The 26,645-nt window shown below is 42.3% G+C and overlaps 2 protein-coding genes across 5 annotated transcripts in view; one reads left to right on the forward strand and one right to left on the reverse strand.

Moving 5' to 3' along the window:
* Positions 1 to 26,645, forward strand: part of SESN1 (sestrin 1) — a 78,233-nt gene that overhangs the window by 49,177 nt on the left and 2,411 nt on the right. The window contains exons 1-9 of one of the 3 annotated variants that reach the window (XM_066547128.1): positions 12,059 to 12,164; positions 19,573 to 19,638; positions 20,520 to 20,720; positions 21,613 to 21,795; positions 22,950 to 23,192; positions 24,444 to 24,591; positions 25,437 to 25,549; positions 25,784 to 25,974; positions 26,206 to 26,350. In XM_066547128.1, coding sequence (XP_066403225.1) covers positions 12,135 to 12,164; positions 19,573 to 19,638; positions 20,520 to 20,720; positions 21,613 to 21,795; positions 22,950 to 23,192; positions 24,444 to 24,591; positions 25,437 to 25,549; positions 25,784 to 25,974; positions 26,206 to 26,350 — 1,320 coding nt within the window. In that variant the 5' untranslated portion in view covers positions 12,059 to 12,134. Of the gene's footprint in view, positions 1 to 12,058; positions 12,165 to 19,572; positions 19,639 to 19,709; positions 20,048 to 20,519; positions 20,721 to 21,612; positions 21,796 to 22,949; positions 23,193 to 24,443; positions 24,592 to 25,436; positions 25,550 to 25,783; positions 25,975 to 26,205; positions 26,351 to 26,645 lie in introns of those variants that run through there. The other 2 variants (XM_066547127.1, XM_066547129.1) reach the window with 2 other exon arrangements.
* ARMC2 (armadillo repeat containing 2) overlaps positions 23,883 to 26,645 on the reverse strand; it is a 70,336-nt gene continuing 67,573 nt past the window's right edge. For both annotated transcript variants that reach the window (XM_066547126.1, XM_066547125.1), the window contains exon 20: positions 23,883 to 24,663. The gene's annotated coding sequence lies outside the window, so the exon portion shown is untranslated. The remainder of the gene's footprint in view (positions 24,664 to 26,645) is intronic.

Genomic DNA, 26,645 nt, shown 5'->3' on the forward strand with positions numbered 1-26,645 from the left:
TAATGTGGAAGAAAGTCTTTGCAGGTGGAAGTTTAGAGGAGCACTGGGGGGCTGCTTTGGTTTTGGGGCGTTGTCCTGAAACCTTAGTACATTGCTTTAGCTCCTAGTTCTCATGTCATTGAAAAGCTGAGCTAGTTTGGGAAGCAGTAGGGTCAGGAGAGATTGAAAACAATAAAGCAGCAGAAAACTAACTTTTGTGTTCTGAATTTTGAGCCCCATTTTGTTGAAGGGGCCTCCTATCAGGGAAGAATGTGATGTACAAAACTTATTGGCACATAAGAGAGCCACATAGGTCGATATCATCTCAATGTGAAGAGTTCTTATATCTACATTAAAATCACATTTAAACATATTTCCATTACATAAAATTGGTCATGAACCCAGGGTTCTTCTGAAATGTCTTTCACTGTGCACTCTTCTGAGTTGCCTAGCTGTGCTTGGCTGTGCTAGTCAGTTTGGAAAAATACTGGGCAAAAGAAACAGTTGGAAAACTATTTCACAGTATGGAACAGGCATGCCGATTCTTGGAAATGCCACTTGGAAGTTAACTGAAAACCTTTGAAGCTTTTTTTTTTTCTGGGTTGTTCTCCACTTACTTTTCAAATAATTGCAATGCTGCTTTAATAAGTTTTCAAATTGGTTCAAGGGCATCTAAGATGGAACACTTTGCTTGATGTAAACTGTTGTTTGTAAGCAGCAAACCGTGGAGGTCAAGCATCCTTCTACCACAGGGACCGTAGGCTTTCCAGGGTGATGTACAAATACACTTATGTAATGGCTGAGGTTGTTACCAGACTAAAAATATGTGCTGTCTCTTCAGGCACTTTGCTTAAAATCTTCAAATCAAATTTGTTGTCTCTAGTTCCCTTCATGTTCCTTTCACAATGTTCTGTTAGTTACAAGCTTTCTGAGCAACTGCCCACTCCCTTTGCCCCCTGAGACTACTGGGAACATGGGCTAAAGGTTGTAGACAGTCTGATGAGGAAGTTCATATTAGAGTCAAATGCAGCTGGGGAGCTTCTCCAACAGTTGGTGGAAGTTTTATATGGTGAGAGGAAGAAAACATTTAGGAAGACACTGGTATAAAACATATGGGAAAAATGGGTGCAGCTGTATTCCTTCAAATCTGATAGTGACCAAAATAGCAGGATAAATGCCAATAACATTTAGTTGATACTTTGCTAGTTAACAGAAAAACATGAAATAAATTTGCCTTTAGAGGCTTTATTTACTATAATGTAAGTGCTGTTGCTCTAGTCTGTCAACAAACTTCATGACAAAAACAGTTACTATATTCTTGTAAGTTATAAAAAGGTTTTAACCATACTTAGTTAAGAATTTAATAGGATACTCAAATGCAAAATTCAATTCCTTTAAAATGGACAACTTCCATCAAGGAAGTTTGTCTAAAAAGGAGTGGAAAAGGCATTTACTTGCCAAGTCCAGACTTCTGTTTCTACTGCAGCTTTTTGATGTTCCTGACTTTTAATAGATTGCAGTCTTTCCCATGCTCTAGGTGCCTGGGATTGAATGTTTTTAGCTACTGTTGACTGAGAATTGTTAGCCAGTAACTCTCAATGTGAGGCTGATTGCTTTAAGACTGGCTTGGATACCTCTGTGTCCAATGTTCCTTAACATTGTACTTTTAGAAAAAAAGTTTTGCATAGTGACTTGTTTGTGGTTGTTCTCTCGTTTTTCAATAGCCACATAAATGTCAACAAGCTGGCATGCAAGGCAGCATAGCAGGGTTGTAGGATAACTGTGTCCAGTGCTTTTCTGTCAGTCTTGTACCCAGATACCTTCTTAACTTAAACTCTCTCTTGGCCAGTATTCTTGTGATTCCTCTATACTCAGGCCTGGATTTGTGCCATCTATCCCATACGTGCTGGTTACTTATTACCGGGCAGGCCTGTCAGTACCTGAGGATGTCCCTCTCTTGGGAAACTTGTGGCTGGTAAGGCTTTTTCAAAACAAAGGATCATTTGTTGATAGGCAGAGCAACAATTCAGAGACAAGTATACTGAGCCAAAAATCTAAATGTGTGTTTTGTTTTATGTGAACGTCTGTCTTGTTATGAGGCAAAGCAGGCAGTTGTGGGTTGGTTTTTTTCATCAGTGAGTACCCATGCAGAGAGCTAGTCTGTTTTTAGGACTTCATAAATAGAGCTGCCATTACCCACACACATTCCTGTCCCTTCCACCCCTGCCATCCCCTCCCCTCCTGGAAGATGGCATAGACAAGGGAAAAAAGGAATTTGGTCATTTGGGGCTTCTGATAGCTGATTACAGTCTGTAAAATGATGGCTGCATGCATACACACAGGTGTCTGATGTTTTTGGAGCAGGTTCAGACCTGTTAAACAAACTATACTTGGGAGATCACTGGCAGTACTCAGTGAACTAAAATGGTCCTGGATGCACTGCAGTTACATTTCATGTTCTTTCAAAATTTGTTGATTTAGCATCATCTATGCTGCCCACCTGGGCTGTGTCCACATTGCCATACAGAAACATTCTAACCCTGCCCTGTCATTTCTTTTATGGAGTTTCTCCCTGCAAACCAGCTCCCCAGCTTGCCTCTAGCTAATTTCTTCTTCCCTCTGCTTTCAGAGCATTGTGTGTTTGAGGTTCAGAGCCGTTAGGAGAATTTGTCCAGTTGCTGTATCATGTGAAACTGGGCAAAGTCCTTCACTCCTAACATACTTGCTGTACAAGCTTATATGGGGGTTATCTTTCTTTCCTGTTCAGGTCAGCTTAGGCGTGGTCAGATGATTAATTTTGGTTTCTTGTACACGACCATTTCCCTTTAGCCAGGGCAATGTGTTGCCAGAAACAACCTGAATTCTCAAGTGACTCCTGTTTAAAACACTCCCTTCCATCAACATCTTGATTGTATTTCAACAAAATAATTAGAGCAGGACAGTTATTAAGAAAGTGCCTGCCTGTGTGTGTAATGCTGCATTATTGTTCTTTAGCCCTGAGAAAGAATTCATTGTAGAAAATGTGGCCCTTGCATGTAGAAGAAAAAATATTGATGATATTGCGGTGTGAATTCAGGTACACAGGGTTTTATTTATTTATTCTTTCAGAGCAAAGAATCTTGTTGTTACAAGAGGGGACTCAGGGAGCCCTCTCATTTGCCACATTTGAACCTCCCTTTCTGGTTAGTATGAGTTCTACACTTCAGCTGCTGGCTGTGGATGTGCAAACACCTTGCCTTAGCAAAATTACTCCCACTAGGCTTAAGTTTAAATCTAGAGAGATGATGCTAAGGAGTTCTCTCTCATTCCTTAGCCCAAAGCCTGAATTCTGCCCTGCTAGTCAGTGGTGGTTCAAATCCTAATGCCAATCCTGACTCTGGTTTCTCTGTGAACCCCTGGTCTAGGCTCACCAAAATGATTTCTCTGGAACTTGTCTCAGTCTTGTATGTTTTAGCCATTGTGCAGTGATCTTTGACATCTCCAGACCTATGCTTTGCCAAGTAATTCTTTATTTATTACTTTATTAAAGTAATTCTTTGCTGCAGCTCTAAAGAGTTGGCCTCTGGCCCTGGTTTGCTACAATCCAAATTTGGTTTAGTCTCACCCTACCAGCTTCAGAGGAGTGTGATGGGACAGATGACTTAATTTCAAGTCATACTTCACATTAAGTTATAATTTGTTACTTGAATGAAATTTACATTTACAAAAATAATAGAATGATTTTTGTGGTAGTCTCTCTCAAGAGAAGGACAACTCAGAAAGATGACAAACACACCCTGATAAAGAGAAGTCATCATCTCTGCTGTTGTTAGTAATATAGGCAAATTAGCAAATGAACCAGAATTTTTTGCTAACATTTTAGTTTACAGGCTTCAGTGATCTTTCATCAGTAGTGAAAATGTGATCCAGTTCTGCCTGAGTTTTCTGCTCTGTTTTGCTGGTTTGGAATCCTTGCTGAGTGTCCAGAATACAGTTGTCATGCTGGTGAGGAGCAGAGGGTCAGGTATGGATTTATAGCTTCACTGACAAAATGAGAAGGTGTTTAAATGTTTATAGCTTCACATCCATATTTATCAGATCTTATTTTAATCCTATCTTAGTAAAATTGTGTATGTTTAGTATGGTATGTGTGCATTTTCATTTACTTACTTGTACTTTATTTACTTACTTAATATTTGAAAATTACTATTAATCAGGCTTCAATGGTAGCTTGATTACAAGATACTTGATTACAAGATTCTTCTTTTGGTAAGGAAATCTGAGAACATTGTGTCTCCTACAGCACATCTGCTGTATGTATTTTTTGTGTGGTTTCAGCATGTGGGAATCTGAGGGGCTACATAGTCAGTGCTGGCCTTTCCTAAGATTTTGACAGAATCTATCATGAGTGTAAAATGCTGTAGAGAAAGTAGGCAGGTAGGCAGTGGTAGGTGGCCTTTCATCTCTCACAACAGCAAGTAGTTGATTTAAAATTATGATTGTAACGAACAGTGGATTTAAGGCTAAGTTCCACTACTGTGGTTAACTTTAAAAAAACCCAAAAAACAAACAAACTTAACAGTATTTTAACAGAAAGTGTTAAAATTGCTTTCAAGACTGTTTTGACTTAGTTGCCCTACAAAATATGCTTTTGAGAAGGTAGATGGGGGAAGGTATTAACAGTTGCATGGTTTAGATGACAGTATTGCAGACAGCAATGTTACAAAGTCCAGAAGAGTATGTGGGTTTATTCAGATCCTGAGCAGCTCAGTTGCAGAAATCTCCTGTGACTTTAGAGTTGTCCTGCAGGGACCCAAGGTCTCTGTGGCCAGTGGAAAAGTGCCAAGGTGGCAGTGGCAGTAGGAGGCCCACAGGAGCTTGGTGCCAGGCCAGTTTGTCCCAGGGGCCTTGAGGGAGCTCTCCAAGCTCTGAAGCTCTCCAGGATTTAGGAGGATGCAGAAGTTGTGCTGTTAAACAGAGGCACGTGTACTGTGTCCTTGAAGCACGTGTTGGCAGAGGCACTGCAGTTTGCTGGGGCTCAGCAGAGCGGGTGTTGGCCGGCGCTGGTCACAGGGCAGGGGTTGCTCCTGATGGGCTGAGAGGCTTCTGCTCCCTGCTGTGCACTCCCAGCGAGTGGCAGTGACCTCTTCTTAACTCGCTGTGAGATAAAGGAATGACATATTGCTGCAAGTGGCAACATAGTAAGACCCACTGTGGGGAAATGGTAGGAAATGGTATCGATTCCTGAGTAGGAGACAGGCCAGATCTTTTAGGGTTTGTATCGGCAGGAAAGCAGTGCTTTTGTCAGTTCTTCTGATTTAGAAAGCAAAGGCCAAAAACTGATTTGTTTCAAAAATCTTAGCTATGTCTTCTGATAATGGGAATAATGAAGATCACGATCACAGTCCTGTCTGAATTTAAACAAAACACCAATAAACATTGCCAAAAATGACAAGAAATATATTATTCATCTGGGTATTTTTATGATTCTCCTCATGCAGAGGTCTTAATGGGTTTGTCTCTGAGTGCAAAAGCAAAAAGAAACAGATCTGATATTATCTCCTTAACTTATAACAATCAGTTGTTGAGTAGTACCTAGAGAATGATCTGTTTTCTTAATGGCTATCATTATATCAGTGATGTGGGTTTTGCTGTTCTATGATGATGCTGTTTACTTTTGTACTTAACTTTTTACCAAGATACTGTTCTAAAGGAGTTGATAAATCTTATATTATAGTATTGTACTTGGCTCCACATATTAGGTAAATAAGGAGAGAGATTCAGTAAAGGAACTTGCAACCCTCCTGACAAGATAGGTCATTACAGACAGTGCAAAGGGAATATATGGTTATTTGGAATTTTTTTTCCTAATAAAAAACGGTGATGTTTTTCCAGAATTCCCAGACTCAAAAAAATAAACATCATGTGGGACACAGCTAGACTGTGAAAACTGAAAATAAAAAAACTGATTTTTCTTTTTTTCTTCCTGGCTACTGCTCTTAGGCAGTCTGAGCATGGGCCTGAAAGTGGCAAGTGCAAGAAGCCACAAAACAGTTCCTCAAAGTACAGTTACTGTCAGAAGGGTTCCTGAATCTCTAGCAGTAATTGACATTATTAGTTTAGTACTATTTCACTTAATTTATCTCATTGTAAAATCAAGCTACAGATAAATAGCTGAGTCTTGAGGTACACTAAATGGCATGGCATTTTGTCATATTCCATTCTTGTTACTTGTGGTTTTGTGGGGAAAACGCTGAATTTATTTAAAAAAAAAAAACAACAAAACACACAAAAAGGAAAACACACAAAAATATCTTCGTTTTTGAATGCAGTGTGAATATATATGAGATTAAGGGTTGAATTGGTTTCTTAACAAAGCATTCTATAAATTTCTAGTTTGTTTCTTAGTGAAGGCCCTGCAAAAGTAAGGTTTTTGTATGTTGTACCTGCAGAATCAAATCAGGCCTGAGCCTCAGGTCACAGTATAAAGCAATTTTCTAGAAACACACTCGAGCCCCTAGGAGTAAAGATGGCAAAAAGCTTCTAGTAGGATGCACTTCTGGGTTGCATGTCTGTATGCTCCAGAATATGAGAGCAGGTTTTAGATGCAACTTCTTTACAGGACACTTGCACAGCATTTCCTGCACACTCACTGTCACCTCACAGCAGTGCAGCTCTGGGTCACTTGCTGTCATGGTCTCAGCCAATTTCAGTAAGCCAAGTGTAACACTCCAGTACTCCTAAATGCCTTTTCCTTCTCCCCATGTGCTTGCTGTTGTGTCTTATTTCTATCTGAAATGACATGCATTTCACTGTTTTTTTCTTATATTTTCATATAAAGACTATTTCTGAGGTTAAATGCAGTTAAAAATAAAAACAACAAACAGAAGCCTTAAACTCATAGAGATGATTCAGCTGGCCTTCCCTTGCTTTGAAGACATATGTTTGCATTTTGTAGAAGGTTGGTTGGCAGTTGATTGCTCAGTGAGTGATAGGGACACTTCCATCTCTGCAGGACAGGCCTTCCAGGAGCATTTTCACATGACAGTGGTGAGGCAGGGTCACACACCATTCCAGGCAGCATAGCAAGTAAGGTACTGAATTGTCTCAATCAATCATGAGGATCAGGAGTTGCAGGAAGTTCCTAAGGGTGAATTTTCACTGGACACATCATATTCATCACTTTTCAGTATTCATCCTGGGGAGAAGGGACATCAGTATAAGATGGTAGAATGGGTCCCAACTCCAAGGAGCTGGGAAATATGTTTGGCATTGGTGTGACCCAGCAATCTGCTACTAAAGGAAAGAGAGGTGACCTATTTAGGCCAAACCAGTTCTAGACAGCTGTGAGCTAAGTTTTATTTTTCTTGTCTGAACTCCAAATACACTCTTTTATTAAGGTTAAACTAGTTTTGTTTAACCTTAATGCTTATTTAGTACTGAGAGACTGCAGAGTGACTGGCAGCCTACAGATGTTCCATTCCCCAGGGAGTGGTGACAATCTGCAGCTGGACAGCCAATCCCCTCTCTATACAGCCTCTAGCCATCAAAAGTTCTGAAGTTACCTCTGAGATACCAAGGTCAGCTTTGAAAACTGACACAGACTTGGATTTTGGGAGAGTTGGATCTGGGGGGAATTGTTGACCTGAGTATTCTTATGTGGTGTGTCAGTCTGGGGCCACCTCGGAAGAGCAGCAGCAGAACCCACAGCCAGCCAGACAAACAACTTCAATAGGTCAGCTGCTCCCTATCAGCCTAGGAAGGGCTGTGTACCCTCATAAAAAAGGGGAAGGATAATCTAGTAAAACACTCTTTCAATCTTCTCAGCTTTAGATATGCATCTTTAATCTACCTATTTACAGTAGTCTTAGAAACCATACTTCTGTTTTTGTGTCCTTGCCAAAGCATGAATAATCTCAAGATCTAAACTTCTTATAGCTCCCTAAATTAAACTTTGTACTTCTGCTACCTAATAACTGCAGAGCAGAACGTTAAATTTGGATAAGCCGTGCTGACATTAAAAACAAAACAACTTGTGGTTTAGAGGTGGGAGTGAGCTGTAGATATCTTAAAGGTAGAAATTACCAGAAGAAGGACTCTTTGGGGGCAGTAAGAGTCCTAAGGGATGAACCACATAGTTCAGGAAACAAATAAAACCACTGAAGTTCTTGCAGCTTGGTGAGTTCAAGTCAGTCAATTGTGATAACAGCTCAGGTGAAACAAAAGAGTCTCACAGCTTCTTGCAGCTCTGAGAGAAAAGATGGGAAATACAGTGGGCTAGGAATGAATGACCTGATTTATAATTGCTCACAAACGAGCATGATCACTTGCAAGTTGTTTGCCCATTAATGCTTAAGATGAGGCCATTAAGAAAACAGCATTTAAGCAGGGTCTAGAAATAGAAAAACAGCATTTTGAGGACTGATAAGGTTTGGAGAAAAGACAATACATCTAATGTATGGATAGAGTAAAATGTTCAGTCTTAGCCAACCTTACAATCCTAAAGACTACAAAAGGAAAGCTTCTGTATATTGATCTAAACTTATCCCCTGATGTGGCCAATTGCCAGCCCTCCATTCTAATAAACAACTTGTTTTTGTTATTGTTGTAAAAGCATCAGGTGTAGTGACATTCCTAAAGGGTTGATCCTTTTTGACACATACAGCAAGAATTTAGATTGTACAAAGAATACAGTTTATTCTCCTTCCTAAAACTGTGTAACAATTCTAATAATAGAATGATTTTTTTTTTAATCAGACAAGGTTAAATCAAGAGGAATGCTTTCAAATACTGGCCGTATTTTTTTTTACTTGCATGCTACAATGGTATGTTCTTCTATTTAATTTAAATTCTTTCATCACTGTAATGAATGGTTTGATTCCTGTGCCATATTGTTATCATGATAAAGATTTTTGATGTTTGAGAAATAACAATGTATAATCAAGGGATAGAAGAGATTAATAGACACATATGAAATTAGTTATGAAAAGTGGCTGTGGACAGCAAGGAATGAGAGGAATCTACAGAGAAATGTTCATAGTGGCCAGTGTGGGGCTGCTTAGTCATTGCTGAAACACCTGGTGACTTCATTAAGGCACCATATTAGGTGGAGTTAAAACTAATACAAATCAGCTCAGAGCCCCAAAGCATTACCTGGTTTTACTTGTAAATGTTCCAGGGAAAGAATCATCTGATCATCCTCCAAGATACTAATTTGCTGTCCAGGGCATTGCAATAACAGGCATTTCAAGTGTTCCTGCCTGGATGGCTTTTCTGTGGAAAGAATTTAAGATCTAGGTTTGCCAGTTCTTTGGAGTCATATGTTTGTGCTGAACTTGACTCAAAAAGTTGCCCTATTGGACTGAAACAGAACTGTTTCAACTTAAAGCAGCAAAGTGCAGACATTTTTGTTTGCAGTATTAGGCTTTTCACACTGTAGCTGGTTGGTCTCCTTTTAGCTTGCCCAGGGCTTTTCTTTAAATGTAGCAATAAGGAAAAATTGCATTTCTGATAACTTAGAGTGCATAGATGTTAAATGCCAACGTCTATGGATATGCTTGCTCTGAAGGAGTGTGCTTCCATGCTGTAGGTGCTGTTTGCTTTGAGTATATCTCATGCACACTTTCTGGGTGAAAGGAACTCGATGTCTATCGATATTTTCATGTTAAACATCTGTTGTGTTTTCCCATAGGAGCATTTCACTGGATCTGTTTACTTGCACTGATCCATGGTCAAACACACTGTTGTGTTTCCCCAGGGGAACACTCAGTTATGCAAACCAAACCATGGATCTGTCCCCTTGTTCTCCAGCTGCACTGTGGTTTGCACTCCTCAGTACCCAAGTGAGCTCTGTGCCATATTCTCTTATGAAATTGCTCATGTAGTTGGTCATACTAGCTCACAAACACAAATAATTTCAGTCTGCAATTGTGTACTGATTTATAGATGAGCAGGGGGCTCAGGTTTGTGTGGGCTCTTCAGTTTGGAGGAGTTGCACTTTGGAAACACTTGTGCGAGGGGTGGGGTGGAGAAAGGGCTTGCAGCAAGCTGGGTGATGGGATTCTGCTAAGGCAGAGGCATACCTGGGGCCTGAGCAGGGCTTGTGTACTCTGGCCATATGGGAGAGCTTTTAAGTCCATTATTACTTGTTTGCTGTGGCTGTGCAACTTCCTCTTCCCCTTTGTACACAGTTTTTCTGACATGCTGTCACTGCCTCCATCTCTCCTGACAGAGAAAGCGGAGAACACGATACAATTTCCTACCTTCTGTTGTTGAGTTGGTTGTTTAAAGAGAGAGAATTTCCCTTGGACAATGCCAGAAAAGAATCTGTATCTGCCAAGGTTCTTTGTATAGGAACAACTGTTAATATAAACAGGCTTCCTCACAAATACCCAGGCAGTGGGACAAAACCACTTTGGAACTGAGGGAGTTCTGCCCCTCCTCCCCCACCTCTTCTTCCAAGGGTATTAACAAATGCACTGAAGGAGATGACCATTTGTCTATCATCCAGGGAGGCTTCTTATGGTGAGGCATCTTCTCGCATTTCAGCTTTCAGGTAATTTCTCTCCCTTTCAATAGTTTTTCTGAGTGCAAGCCAGTTTTCTGCCTGTGTTGGAAGAGGAGCCCATGCCACCTTTTTGTTATACCTTGGCCTGAAGTAAGGAAGTAAGCAGTGGGAATTAAGCACTGTTCTTCATTAGTTTATTTTATTAGCTCACAAAGTGTAATCTTCTCTGCCAGTATTGCATTATTCTTTCTCCATGCTTCTCTTGAGCATTTTATAAAGTGCAAGTAGGTGAGGACACTCAGTTTCTTCTGGAGAAAATTAGCAGCTTCAAGCCAAGGCTCCAAATAAGGATGGAACTGTGGTAGCTTGGCATCTCTAGGTAATTTAACCTTATAACTGCTACTAAGTCTTCAGCAGTAGAGTATCCCTTGGTTCTCCAGCATTGCATGACCCAGAGGTTTGGTGGTATTTGGAAACTGGAGAGGAAAGAAAGCCTTTAAGGCTCCAGAATTAGAGATGTGCAGAAATGCTGCCTTGCGTCATGTTGCCATGTTCCCCTGACAGCACTGTCCTCAGTGTTTTCTGCATTTAGCTGCTAGGTTTGATAACAGGAACAGCTTGTGTGCAATTTTGCAGTATTCAGTTTTACATTTAACAGAAGTGTAAAGTTCAGTGTCATGGAATTTCCCTGCTTGGTTGTTAAGATAACTTAGTACAGCTCAAAACCACACAGCCTGAACTGTAGGCAGAAGCCTTCCTTCCCCCAGGTGAGTATGTTTAGAAGTTCAGAGCTGTCCTGGCCCTTCTCCCATGAAAACTGCAACAGAAGATCTCCTCTTGGGGTCTACCATATTTTATTTTAATTGGAATTATTTGAAGTAAAAACTAACAGCATGTAGCTCTATGGATCTTTTAATGTCGTGAAAGAAAAAAGAAATAAAAATCACATGGGCCAGCTCAGGAACTTGTTTCTTTTGAAATAACTGATGACATAAAATCCCAGACCAAAAGAGGTGGGAGATGCAAGGCATCTGGCAGAGTTTACAGTGCTGGGGGGTCGGCAGGCACAGCACAGCCTGCTGCAAACAAAGGCTGAGTGTTTTGCTGATACGATTGCAAAACATATGTTTGCCCAGGACTGTTCTGATCTTGGGAATAGGCAGGAGGCCAGATTTCTGCAGCAGCAGCAGCGCACTTAGTCACACAAATATCTGCAAAATGTGAACCTCCTGCGATTTCTCGGTTTAAAAACCGTAATTATTTTGTTTCTTAAAGACAAGGTAGAAACACTTGCATCAGGAACAGGAGAGGGGGGCGGAAAGCATCGTCCGAGGAGCGTCTCTGGGCTGGGGAGGAGAGCGGAACGGAGCCAAGTGGGTCGGGGCCGGGGCTGGACTGGACGGGGGCTGTCCTGCCGGGCCGGGGTGGACTGCCAGGGGGCTGCCGCCTCTTGTGCCCCCGCCCGGGGCATTTGGTGCCACTCCCGGGCACGGGGAGCAGCGGCGGGGTCGCGGCGAGGCCGGTCCCTGGCGGGGCAGCGCCGCGGCCGCCGCTCCGCCCCTGCGCCGGGCGGGCGGGCCGGGGCTGGCACCGCCCCGGCGGCGCTGGGGCAGAGCCCAGTGGGGCTGCGAGAGCGGCGAGTCCGGGCCAGCCCCGCAGCACCGGCCGGATGGTGGCCAGGCCGGGCCGGCAGCACCAGGTACTCGCGGCTGGCCGGGGGGGTCTCTGCCCGGGCGCATCCCCAGAGAAATCCCTGCTGGAAGGGGGGGCGGGGTCCGGGCAGCCCCCTGCGGATGAGCCGCGCGGCTGAGGAGGCAGCAGAGGCGTTTGCCTGCGGGCTCCTCGCTCGGAGGGTGTCGTTCGGGGGTCCGCAGGTCCTGTTCAGCCGCGGGATGAGCAGCTGCTGCCCGCGGTGACAGCGCAGATGCTGTCGCCACCCTCCGCGAAGCCCCTGCTCCCAGGAGGAGCTGGGTTCCGCTGGGGTGTGCGGCAGCCGGGTACCTCTGAAGGGTTCTCGGGCTCGTCCCGGTGGCTTTTGCCTCGGAATTGCCCGGCGTTTACGTCGTTCTTGCATAGATTTGGATTATCCTTTTGAAACAGTAAGGCTGGTCTTGTATTTCTCATGGAGAAGAGCGGGCTGTAATTATAAACAAATGCAAGTCAAGAGCATTATTTAGAAAGGAATAAATCTGCTGATTTGGATCTCTCTTGTAAATTTCTTAGTCTCATCACGTTAAGATTCTTCTTTTAAAGGAAAATTTTAAATCCTCAGAAGTGGTGTAGGTTGCGGCAGAGCCTGTTTTGTATTTTTCTGATTTAGAGTAACCCAGTACTTCATGGATACATATGGATACATATATATGGAATATGCTTTGCTTTGACATAATCCAGCAGTACAGTCTATGTAATGCAAAGGGTTACTGTCACATTTAGACTGTTTCCTTCTGTGCCACCAATTTATTGGTATTTAAATAGTGTTTACAGCAGGGAAATTGCAAGCATTCATTCAAAATCCTTTGCCCTTTAATGCTTTCTGTTTCACCACAGAAGTGCCATATTAAAAAAGTTAGGCACTAATCATTGAAACTCAGCCTCAGTTTCAGTGAGCTCATATCAAAAGTAAATTGGGTCGTGGACTCTAGGCAGTTGTGTCACAAAACCACTGCAGGAAGAGCTGCTAATGCTGAGTAAGAGTAGGTAGCACATAGGCAGGCACCTTGAGACTGCTGCAGCTGGACCTGCTTGTACCTGTCAGTCCTAGAAAATGACCAGAGAAGAGGTGCTAGAGATGGAGACAGTGGAGTCTGGGCTTTGCTTTCATTCCTGCCATTGTGAACAAGGTGCGTGATCTTGGAAACACTCTCCCTTGCCTTGATTTCTCTCTTGAATCAAGTCACATAAACTAGATGGGGGTGTTTTTAAAATCAGGTATTTCAAAGGACTTTGAGACATTCAGAGAAATTATAATGAAATTAAATTCATGTAAGAATAACATACTCTATATGAAAGAGGAACAGTTCAGCATTTGCCATGCTCTAATTCCAGTGAAGAGTGGTAGGTCTGTGTAACAAAGCGCTTTGTAACAGAGGGGGAGTACTTGTTCCCAGTTCTTTAAATCCGTACAAGTGGAGACATGTCTGTTGCTTCAGCTGAATGACAGTCTGAAATACCCAGCAAATGGAACCAGTGCGAAAATTTAAAGTAAATGAGCATTTCTAGGATAATTTTTTTTTCTGTCATTTTAATGTGAATCATGGTTTGTTTGGGAAAGCCACAATAATTGCAGCTACTTCAGGATTAAGTAAAAAAGTAAACTAGGAAAAATGGCCAGCTCTGCATAGCCCCACATTTAGAAAAGGTGTAGGATTTCTCTGTGTGTAGGAAAAGAAATGTATTTAATCACCACTCTTTGTTCTTAAGTCTCCCCTTCCTAAAAGTTTTCTGACCAGTATGGAAACTACAGTAGCTACTGCATTTAGCAGAACTGAAAATACAGTTTTTAAGCTGAGTATGTATCAGCTTGGGGACAGCTTGTCCTGTGGGGCCAGTTGTGCCAGTCCTTGTTGTTAAGGTCCTAAACAAGGAAACTCTACTTGTAGCCTCAGTGTCACCAGCAGCGAGGCTTTGGTGTCAGTGGCCTTTAAAGGGGAAGTAGGAACCAGACAGTTCATGGTGAGCGCAGCAGCAGGAGCAGCATGAAGCCTCTTAGACTGGTAAGTGCCAAGTCTCCCTTGGAAATGCTGCACAACCTTCTTGGACACTTATATGCTTAGAGGCATTTCATCCTATAAGCTTATAAAGACCTAAATGGGTATTTTTAATGCCCATGCTTCAAATGCTCATCATATTATACTGAGTTGAATTTTCAGCACAGGCATGCTGGAGGAGTTAATTCCACTGGGAAATTGTGTCGAAGAGTTTTTAATTCACAGCTCATTGTGCCTTTCTTAACCCTAAGCTTGGGTAGGAAAGCACTTAGATTATGTAAAATGATGACTGGTTATCTAGAAAAAATGTTACCTCAAAAAATTCACCTCAATCTCATTTTCCTTCTCTGGTTCATTACATGAGATTGTTTTATATTGTATTATGGGTGCGATTTTCATATAATTTTGTTTGAATCTAGCAGCACTTAGTGTTTAATCAAGACATAGATGATTCAGATAAAGATGTTAATTCAAATGTAGTTTAGTGAAGTAAATTGATAATTACAATCTTACTTCACCTGTGGCTTATTTATGATAAAATGTTCCCTGTTTCGAGGGAGAAGGCCTAAGTAAGTACGTAAATAATTCTTTCTGATAGATATAAATCTGGTAGACTTGATAGTGGTACTGACTGTACTTGAGGGGAGCAAAATGACTCACTGTGCTAGCACCAGGGAAGCAGTCTGAATGAGCATTGTGGATCATAGCTCATCAGTCCTGAATGACTGAAAATTAGCAGTTTGGTAACAGTCCCAGATTCATTGGATAAAACTACCATGGAGTTCTGGGAGAGGTTTTGTGATAAGCGGCAGAGCTCTAGCTGCAAGGTGCCAGTAGTGAGGGACCAACAAGGATCTGAAAAAGCATTTTAGGCATACAATGGAGGAAGAACTGTAGCTTAGGTTAGATAGCTGTTCCTGTTCCAGAGGCTCTGTGACCTGGCTTGTAGCTTAGTTCTGTTTTCAGTGTTTCTAGGTGAAATTTCTGATACTGTGTGTCTGCTTAGACCATGACTTTTTTCTTTTCTTTTTTTTTTTTGTTTTTTTTTTGTTTTTTTTTTTTTGTTTTAAGAGATTCAGAACCAAAGCAGATGATGTTCTCTTGCTAGCACAGGTAATGTGTGTTATACTGTTAGTGTTTACAAACCTCTTCTACATTATTGCAGTTCAATTTTTTATCTCGGGATTTTACATAAATTTGACGGGAATGATGTTCCTGTCAAGAGGCTTAAAAAGCTACCTACAAACTGGGCTGGATCAACAGCTGTAAGATACAGAAGAGCTCTACATTGTGTGAATTTACACATTTGTGCTTTAGAGTGGACTTCCTTGAGCATGTATGTGCAGGCAGTATGGACTTCTTGGTCTAGTCGTCCTTGAGGAGTTGGATGTGCTAATTGAGCCAGACTGGTGAGAGTAAGTGGTGACTGGGAAGTATATAATTAAGCTTGCAGAGTTGTCTCATTAACTTTTCTGTCTTAGCTCTGCAGTGCTGTTTCTTGGTGTAAATTTGCATAAAGCATTTCCTGGCTGAGAAGTCTCTGAACAGGCACACAGTCTGATAGTTAGGGCATTAGCCTGTGACTTCAGAGATCTCAGCTCAAGCCACCAGTCTTCTGTAGCAGCTTCTCTAAGATGTGTAGCTTTTCCATTTCTGAGGGATTTTTTTCTTCTAGATTGGAGATAATGTATTTGTCCTACCTCACAGGAATCTTGCATTATCTAAATGCATGAGATGTGATAATGGTGAGGGATGTGTAGATTGAGAAATGATGGGTACCTGGTGAGCTAAGTTCCCATGGAAATAATAATAGTGGCTGTACAGAAATACAAGTTACATTACATAAGGGGAAAGAGGAGGCTTTTCTGTGTTTTTTGCGGTTGTCTCTGTCCATGCAGCAATGCAGCACTTACATGGCTAAAGTCTTGCTTTTCTCTCAAGGTATGTCTGGAAGGTGAGCAGTGGAGTGGATTGCCATCCTGCAAGGCCCACCTCCTTCCATTACCTTGAGCTTCTGGGTGTTCCACCCTTGGTGCTCAGCTTTGCAGCCACCTGAGTTTTATGTTCTGGCTTTGAAGATGGAGTGCGTCTGATGCATCACCATCATCATTATTGTTATTATTGTTATTGTTATTATTTATTTGCACCCAATGCTTCAGTTGTGGTTGGCTTTCTGCTGAGCTTTGAGCTGTATTCAGCTGCAGAGTTTCTAGACTGAATGAAAGTGGTGTGGTGTGGTGTGGTGAGGTTGGCAAACAGGAGGAAAGGAGCCAGTAGAAGTTTGATGCAGAGAATGTGTCACTAAGTAGGTTACTTTGGTGTGCAATTCCGTGGTCTGGAATCGCATGAAAGTTGTTTATACTTTTGGAATAACCAAAAGAAATGCAAGCTTTCTTCCAGCTGCTGCTTCTCCAAGACACAACTGCTTCACCAAGGGCTTGTTGGTGCTCCAGGTGAGATGGTGCTTTAAGAGAAATGTGCAGGAGAGAGATGTAGTGGTGTGTCTGCTCAGGATGCAGGTCTTGTCTTTGAGAGGGAGTGTTGCTCCCTGACTTGAGTGTATTTGAAAGATGGAGGTTTAGTGAAGGGTATTGTGAAGCATAGAAATATGTTCAGGACAAAGGAGAAATTCACTAGGACTGTTTGGAGAATTATTACTGTGTTATCAAGTATTTGAAATGCTGGGATGCTGGAAGCACACAGCTATTTCTGAAGTACTAGGAGAATTAAATGCTGCTTCCTAAAAAGAGAGGAAAATAGCTTTTGAAAGGTCTGCCATAGCTTGTAACTGAAGAACAAGTTTTCAAAAGCCTTCTAATGGGTCAGATTTTACACAGCTCTCGTGACTGTGTTAAGCGTGCACCTCATGGCAAGTTGCTTCTGTTCTCAGCACCCTCTGGAAGAAACCCCCGTTTTGCAGGTGGGAAACAGGCTCATCTTCACAGATCCTTTGTTACGTCTCTGTCACAACAGGGCCTTGACCCCAAGCTTCTCAAGTACTAGGCTGGTGCCATGATATCAGGGGGATGATGCCTCTCCTGATGGAAAACAAAGCAACTCATTTTATCATTAAAAAAAACCTCTTAAGTCACTTTGCAGCCAGGGTTTGGATGGTTGAGTAATATAACCTGTTACTGCTGTGTAATTGTAAGCCTGACCTCTGTATGCTTTAATAAACAGAAATGTATTGATTGTGATGTATTTTAGATTGTGAAGCAAAATACACTAGCAGTCTGCTGATCTCAGGTTCTTAAATCTGGGTTTGGGTTTTTTTTCCTTCCTCTAACTGTTCTGGGAAAAGGAAAAACTGAAAAACAGTTGTTCAAGAATTAAACTTCAAGCTATTTGTCTTGGAGGGCTTGATCTGGCAAACTGCAGACATCTGCTAAATTTTTAAATCCTGTTTACAATTTAAATGATCTCTCTTTTTGCTTGCTGTTGTTTGGCTATGTTTCTCGAGTGTAGTTATAGCCAAAATAAGAAGCTCTGCTGAAGTTTTAAAGAGAGATGTTGATAAATTCCATCCTACAAGTGGCATTGCTTGGCTGACAGGCAAAATTTCCTTGTGTGTGTTGGGACCCATAGCAGGAAAAAGTGGCACTGAGGGGAAAAAGTGAAAAGACTATTTGTAAGAGATACCCTTTGATCTTATTTTATCCAAGTAAGACTTGAGAAATGAAGGTATCTGACTTTGGGATTTAAGGAGACTGTCAGAGTCTAAAGAGTTTGGCAGTTGCCACTTGTGCCTGCACTCATTGTTTCCAGCTCTCTGAGGTTGTTTTTTAATCTTAGGGGAAAGTTCAGGAAACAGTAACTGATTAATAAAATTGCTTCTTGTACAGTGAAATTCATGCAAATAGAAACCTCAGCTAAAGAGAAAAAAAGTGCAGCCAGTATTGCACATTTTAACAGCCTTTACCTATGTGAGGAAAATGTGTCAAAGTTAACAACTGCATTTGGCAGGCAGCTCTTGGGGCATCATCTGCTCAGAGGCCTGGACCAGCTGAAGGTGCCCCTCTGCTCTGTGTGGCCTGAACTGGCTCAGTGCTTGGTATTTATTCATCTAAACCTGCCTGAGAAGTTGGTGTGGTCACAAAATGGGCGGGTTTGGCTATGGAACAGAGGCAATGCATGTGTTCTAAAAGATGATTGGGAAAGAGGGCACAGATAAGGAGCCCAAACCATTAGTTTATATAATGCCTGGTGTTTAGCACTCAGCTCCATCCTCAGCTTTAATCCCAGGTCTCCGTCTGTAAGAGTGCCATGCCATCAGCTGGCAGGGCTCCCATCTTTCCTGGGGAAGCCGAGCTGCTCAGTGGGGAGTAATCCCCTCAGGAGGGCTGGTTTGCAGAGTGCCACACACACGGCAGAGGAGCCTCTGCAGAGATGGCATGGGAGGCATCTGTGGAAGTGTGAGGTGAGGCCATGTCCTGCTCTGGTACCTGGAACCTGCTGTGCCTTCTCAGGGGGCTGCTCTGTGCTACAGAGACTGCCCTGGAACACATGGCTCCCTCCCTTCCAAAGGGAACGGTGTTAATGGGCAGGACACAAATGCACCCAAGTCTTCCATGTGTTTGCTCCTTGGCTGCAGCAAAGGACCAGGGGGCCATAGGCCTGTCAGAAAGCTGCATCTGGCTGAAGGAGAGGACAAGTAGTGAACTGCCAGGGTTATCCAGCCTCCACCTTCCCTGCAAGGCAACACATCCACACAAGCAGGTGGAAGGATGTGGTTGCTGCTGTTCTGATGGAGCAAATTCCCCTCCCTCCCTCCTTCCCTGCAAATGTGAATAGCTTTTTATCCTATCTTGAAAAGAAAGCAGATGCAAATGTAGATCAGGTACTTTGAGCAGTTTAAGTGCTCTTTGAGGTTGGGAAGAAGAAATCTGATTAGGGTTACAGCTGTTTCATTTCCTGACAGATGCACAGGGTGTTGTGTGCTGGCGAGCTGCGGATGTACACACACACAGCAGCCTCGTTTTGTATCAGTGGCATAACCACACAGCAGCCGGCATGTTCGGAACTCCTTGTCCTGGACACCCTGCCAAAATATGCTTTATGCAGAATTTTCTGTGAACCAGCCTGTAGTGTGTTTGTGTGTGTGTGTGTGTGTGCATGCATATAAATTTGTGTGTGTTTTCTTTGGTTGACAGGGCCTTTGTTGCTGAACTTTTTTTGCTGGAGTGGGGCAGTGTGCTGTAAACAAGCACAGCTAATTATAAAGCACTTGTATAAAAAATGATTTGCATTTGTACAAACAGTACTAGTAAAAGTGCCCGTGCAAGAGTACCACAAGTACCCAAATAAGCCCAGCTCTGAATGGAGAACTCTTTTCTTTCTTGCAACCACAGCTGAAAAGCTGTTTATAACTAAATGCTGAGGTGGTGTAATTTTCTTTTCTAGGAACTTGGAATAAGAATTCCTAGACCACTGGGACACGGACCAAGCAGATTCATCCCTGAGAAGGAGGTGTGGTAGTGTTTTCAAGTACATAGTGAACTTTATGCTTTTAAGGAACATCATTTTATAGTAGTAGCCCACAGTGGTTTCAGGACAGCTGCTGATCTGCAAAACATTTTCAGGAGTGGTATCACATTCAGTCCTGAGACTTTGGCCACAGTTCTAGCGTACAGAACAGTCAGAGCCTTGGGGAGCTTTGGAATAGTTATGACCCCTCCCATGCTGCTATCTAGTATGAGAGAAACCCAATACTGTTTCCTTGTGAACATCCGGATGTAATTTCCTACTGGTCCACAAGGTACCTGCCCCTCTGCTCTGGGATTGCTTTTTCTTGAGCTGCCTCTACCACTCTGAAGAATCTGAGAAGGTTCAGAGTGCTTTGGATGAGCATTTCTGCTGCTTATCTCCTGATTGTCTGGTAAGAGAATTTGGAGTAGAGGAAAAGTTAGTAATATGCCTGTGGTTTTCTAGGAGTTTTAGTCTTTTTCAATTTCCTGTTTTTTTCTCTCTTAGCCAGCTTTTCACTTCTTTCCCTCTTTTTTCTATAGTAAAAGTGATGATTCAATTAGCTTTTAGTTATAATTAACTAAGATCAACCTGGGGTTTTCAAGAAAGTGAAGGTGAGACAGTTAAAAATGAAAGTCAGCGTTGTATTAGAGAGAGACTAAAGCCAAAAATCTCCTTTTGCTGGTATAACCACTTGTGATCTCCTAAATGAGAGGTATTACAGGGACTTAATGTGCCTTATGTGCACTGATTTAATGTCATTAATAGATTTATAGTATAATTCCTTTCACTTGGGGCCTCTGGGTGCTGTGGTAATGTATTTATTTGCTATTTTATTGGTGGAACTTGGACAATATTGCTCACTGCTCCTTCTCTCCGATCAGACAATTCAGGTGGGGAAGGAGGACGCCACGATGCACACGCTGTTTGCAGAGTCTTTTGCCACGCTGGGCCGGCTGGACAACGTCACCTTGGTGATGGTTTTCCACCCGCAGTATCTGGAAAGCTTTCTCAAAACTCAGCACTATCTGCTGCAGATGGATGGCCCGCTCCCGCTCCACTACCGGCACTACATCGGGATCATGGTACGCACCCAGCCCTGCCCCAGAGCAGCTGCTGCTGTGTTTTGCAGTTTCTAGCTGGAAAGCAGAGTAGTGTTGTGTCTGTTTGTTTGTTAGTGTCTGCTTTACAGATGGTTTCAGAAGATCGGCACTTTATGTTCATAGATTTGGTAGGACTCTGAGAAAAAGGGGAAAAGCATGCTGTAGAAATGAGATAATTGTTTGTTTTTGGCATCCTTAGTATCTCAGAAACTGTTTCTCAAGAAAGCTTGTTTTTGTATCTGTGTCCTGTCACATACACTTCTCCTAACTCAATTGTTGGTCCCATTGTGCATTTCTGAATATGTAAATTCTGAGTGAGTTTTCTGCCAAAAGTGGTTTTCTAATTTTTAATCTGCCAGTTCAATGACCTTTGCTTGCTGAAGTTGAATTAAGGTTCTGGGCTGTGTCTTTATCTGATATAGAAATTGTTGGAGTAAATGGTACTGGGCTTTTCTTTACTGAGAAGCTGCCTGTAGTTTCTCTTGCCATATGCAATCTGAAACCTGCTTTTGATTGTTGCTGGTAAAGATGCAGCTAGAGACAGCTTCTTCCCCCTGGGCTGTAGGATGCAGTATGGATTACTTGCTTCAGGACATGCAATAAATCTATGCCTGTATTTCTCCCTGGGTATAGGCATGTTGCACCTGTAGCCAGCATAACGATGGTGTGTATAAACAAGGGATATTATTTATGTTGTGAGAACAATAATCAAAACAAGCTGATGTGTTAATTTCAGAAAACTTTTTTTACTTGAGTCTTTGATCAGTGCAAGGCTTATTCTTGGATGTTTTGAGGAAATGATGCCTTATGGTATTTGTCATAAAGTACTAACTTTCTCTAATTGTTTTCTGTATCACACTGTTTTCCTTTTTAGGCTGCAGCACGACATCAGTGCTCTTACCTTGTTAACCTCCATGTGAATGACTTCCTTCATGTTGGTGGAGACCCGAAATGGTTGAATGGTCTGGAAAATGCACCTCAAAAATTGCAAAATTTAGGAGAACTGAACAAAATGTTGGCTCACCGACCCTGGCTTATCACCAAGGAACATATCGAGGTAGGTCTTTCACAGAGTAATGTGAATGTCCCCTTTGTTCAGTAAAGCAATCCCAGATTCTTGGATTCAGAGCCAGACAGGGTGAAAGATGTTCTGTGGTAATGACTTTGATTTCAGTGCTACATCACTGCATGATCTAGTATCACTTGTGCCCTGTTATGTAAAACTAACAGGATCATAACTGCTCTTAAATGAGTAACAAATTTCATTTACAACACCCTGAAATTTCTCTGTCATGCTGGAATTCTGTTGGTGCAATGACAGGGTGCTCAGGTGTGCACCTCCCTCCTCAAGCTGTGTGCTTTCAGTAGCCAGAACCCCTGAGTGTTTCTGAGTTGCTGCCAGAGGTTAGACAGAACACCAGCCACCACATTTTGTCTGGCTTGCTGCTGCTGTGTTTTCAGGTGGGATGGAGAGAGCAGGCTGGCAGAGCTGCCCAGGGGTTGGTGGTGGTACAGGACAGCCAGGACTGCAGCACCAACAAACCACCAAAGGGCTGCTTCTTCCACCCCTTCTGCTCTCCTCTGTGCCCTAAGCAAGGAGCATGTGGGTGCTGGGACTTCCTCTGTGCTGCCTGGCCTGGTGGGAGGTGGTGGCAGGTCCAGCTGGGGCAGGACGGGGAGGGCGCACGCTCTGCCAGAAGGCCCCAAACCTCCCACACTTTCCTGCCTGAAGGGGAAGTTGGGGTTTGAAGCTTCTTGTCAAATCTAGAGCATTCCACCCACAGGGACAAAATGGAGGGAGCCTGTGCTAGATTTTTACACAGCTGATCTGCAAGGGGTTGCCTGGGTTTTCTGATGCTGTAAAGACCATTTGAACAAACATGCAACAGTTGTGGTTGCATCTTCATCAGAAGTGTGAAATTTCAGTGCAAGTCAGTATGGCCTCGACAGAAGCCACATGGTGCAAAAGAAGAAACCCCAACTTATTCAATTGCCCAGGGACAGAGGGGAGAGAAGTTGTGTCCTTTGTGGCATAACCATGCAGGTCTGTGTATGGCAGGTCACTGAGCACACTAATGGCAGCAGAGTGAGGAAGCATGTTTGGATGTCACAAAAGTAATTTTACCTGACTAAGAAATGTGTCGATAAAGTGCATTAAGGTGGGGTCAAATGAATGACTTTTAATATTTTTGTCTTGCATTATTTTTAAAGCAACTTCTGAAGACAGAAGAGAACAGCTGGTCCCTGGCAGAGCTGATCCATGCAGTTGTTCTCCTTACACACTACCACTCCCTTGCTTCCTTCACGTTTGGCTGTGGGATCAGCCCAGAGATCGACTGTGAAGGGGGTCACACCTTCAGGCCCCCCTCTGTCAGTAACTATTGCATCTGTGATATAACAAATGGTTACCACGGGGTGGATGAAATCCATGCCAGCCCAGCTGCAAGTATTCCAGTAAGTGTCTGTCTGAACAAACAGTCTCTTCCAACAATAGTTATGTCTTTGTAAACTTAATACGTGGAGGGTGCCTGTCTCTTTTTATTCTTTTGAGAGTGGGATTGATGAGCCTAATCCAGATGTGGGTATTGAAAAAATGCATTTAGGAGGAGCTGAAATGATACTGGGAAGCTGGGGAAAGCTACCAAAGGGAAACAGACACAATCTCTGTTGTTATTTTTTTCTGCCTGTCATTCATAAAGGTGAACTGAGATGAGTCCCAGCCTCAGCTAGTTCATGACACGTGTCCTGAGCAGCAGTGGCCGGGAATGCATTTTTCATCTGTGCAGTGGAAAGTTGGCTCTTCCTTTGAGTCCAGGCTCTCAGACTTTTTTGCCTTGAGGTGTTTGTCATGCATCACACAAAGGATCATTTTTAACAGATCATTCACAACTTTGTGACTCTTTAAAACACTCTCTCCTGCCTGCAGCTGTTATGCTGATCTGGACTTGTTTTCCCTTGGTGAAAAGAATGATGTGAACTAAGTGTTGGTTTAAGAACAGCCATGAGGGTGTTCTCACTGCAAGATCCTTGCCTGTGATATTTTACTGCAGTGGTGTGGGTGGCATTTAAATTTGTTTGATGAAGCTTGCTGGCTCTCTGAAGGACCAAACTGCAAAAGGCAGGGAGGAAAGGGGCAGAACTGTATAAATTAAAGATAATTTTACTCTGGTGATGATGAATGTTTACAAGATCAATTACCGAATTCTTGAGGTGTTAAAACAGCTGTTGTGAAAGACGATTATCTTGCACTGGCTTTCTTTTGAGGCTTCATTAAATCTGCATTTATACTCACCCTTCCTTTTTCCTTCAATGTTTCTTCTCTGTGAGCAGAGGAGGAGAAAAATACTGTTGGGTGGTAAATTGTGGTTACTTCCTCTATCAAAATTTCTGTTACAGCTCCTTGTTTTTCAGTTACTGAACATTTAGACTAAGAGAAACTAATTTTAGCATGAGAACAACTAGTTCCAAAATGCTGTGATTTTTAAATCATGCTAAAAATACCAGGGGTCTAATTGAGAAAAGATGATGACTAAATGTAAACCATTGTGTCAGTACAGGTTTCTTTCAAAAACTGTGTTCCTTGAAAAATCTTTATTTAAAGATGTAAAGGACTTCAGTTGTGTTTAAACTTTCTGGCTTGGCAATTACTGCCATCATTGTCAGTTCCTGTTGCATGAAAATGAAATGTCTTTCTCTTCTTTTTAGTCCACAGAGTCTGTCTGTGAAGTTGAAGCTCTTATGGAGAAGATGAAGCAGCTGCAGGAGTGCAGAGATGAAGAAGAAGCCAGCCAAGAAGAGATGGCCACACGTTTTGAAAGAGAGAAGAGAGAAAGCATGTTTGTGTGCTCTTCAGGTAGTGCAGATGTAGTCTGTATTTATTGTATGTATTTATTAAGACTTTTCCCAATTATTTGGAGAAATACTCCTGCAAAAGGGGAAAGAAATGCTATTAGATGTCACACAAACATTACCATTTCTTTGAAGGAATCAGTATTAGAGATGCCTTGTTTTCTTCCAGGAACACTTAAAAGCAAAGTAGTGCCAAGATTTGTGCCTGCTTGCAGACACACCATAACACTCTGACCAAAATTGTGTTTAATAGAAATCTCCAGCAGAAATGGAATCTCTCTCTTAAAAGTTTTAGAAATTGCACAGGAGATTTAAGCATCTTGCAAGATGTTCTAAAAACTAGACATTTGACATGCTTTGCTATTTAAGTGTATGAAACGTTACTTTTCAGATGACTGAGAGACAATACTTCATCTATTACAAATTTAGGCTTGTAATGGGCTCTTCAATACAATTTCCTCTAAGACACACTTGACCATGGGAGTCTCAGAAGTCTCTCTTTTAATAAGCTCTCTGTTTCAAACCAGTTTTCCCCCTGATATTTTTACAGACTTTTGAGTTAGGGGGAAAACATCCCCTAGATTCAGGGGATGGGGTGAAGACTGCAGTACAAGAGAAGGGAGAAAAAAATGTTTGTCTGTAAGAAAAAACCTGAGTGTTTTTCATGGAGTTGCCTCTGAACACCATAGCTGCAGTCACAGAACTGTACCAGAGAATCTTAATACAGCTAATCCAGTGAAAATGTGTTTGATTAAAAAGCACAGAGACCCATTCTTCTGCAGGAGTTCTGCTCATACACTTCCAATTTGTTCTATCCAAATTGTGTGCAATTCTGTTTGACATTAACAGAAGATGAAGAATCTGCAGCAACAAGAGATGTGTCTCGGCACTTTGAGGACACCAGCTATGGTTACAAAGACTTCTCCCGACACGGAATGCACGTGCCCACCTTTCGTGTTCAGGTAAGAGGCTGGGGGCTGCCATCAGGGGGCTCAGGGAACAACCTGTGCCAGATACCAAACCTGGAAATGGCTGTGTTCTCACTGCCCCATGGGTGAGGCTTAAATTAAGCCAGCAAATGAACGACCCCTACCCCCAGTGGATTATCTGCCCTGGGATCTTTACTATACTAAAACTCTGGTTCTTCACAAGTTTATTTCTGAAATGCTTCATTCTGCATTTTTACTTATTCTAAGGATTATTCCTGGGAAGACCATGGTTATTCCTTGGTTAATCGTCTTTATCCAGATGTGGGACAACTACTTGATGAGAAGTTTCATATTGCTTATAATCTGACTTACAACACAATGGCCATGCACAAAGATGTGGATACCTCAATGCTAAGACGAGCTATTTGGAACTATATTCATTGTATGTTTGGAATAAGGTCAGTTTTACTCTTTTTATTCTAAACACATTGGCATTTCTTTCTCAAGTTGAACCAGAACTATTTATTAAGCAAACATGCATGTACTTCTAAACATATTTTTGTTTATGGGGGAGGGCCACTAGTGCTACACTTACCCAATAATTTGTTTTGCCATAGGAACTTAGAAACAATGCAAGTGAAATAACTGCTGCTTGAAAATGAAAGTGTTTTTCTTTCAATTCCAAACAGATACGATGATTATGACTATGGTGAAATTAATCAGTTGTTGGACCGCAGCTTTAAAGTTTATATCAAGACTGTGGTTTGCACTCCTGAAAAGACCACAAAAAGAATGTATGATAGCTTCTGGAGACAGTTTGAACACTCTGAGAAGGTACAGTTGGTGTGTGTGCTGAGGGACAGCCCCACATCAGTGTCTCCCTGACAGCTACAGCTTAAGCTTTAGCTGGTGCTCCTGGGGTTCTGCTCACAGTCAAGTCATTGGGAAGTGTTGTGTTCCTGGGCTGAAATAATCTCGCCTTTCCTCATGCCTGTGTGCTGGGTAACAGCTGACATAGACTGGGCAAGTTCTGAGCAGTACAGGGGGTTAGACATGACAATGGTACAGCTTCACCTCAACTGCAGTCAGTACTGCCTGTATCTCAGAGAGGCAGCAAAGTGGTACACAG

This window comes from Molothrus aeneus, chromosome 3 (genome assembly GCF_037042795.1).
Source record: "Molothrus aeneus isolate 106 chromosome 3, BPBGC_Maene_1.0, whole genome shotgun sequence".
Taxonomy (NCBI): domain Eukaryota; kingdom Metazoa; phylum Chordata; class Aves; order Passeriformes; family Icteridae; genus Molothrus; species Molothrus aeneus.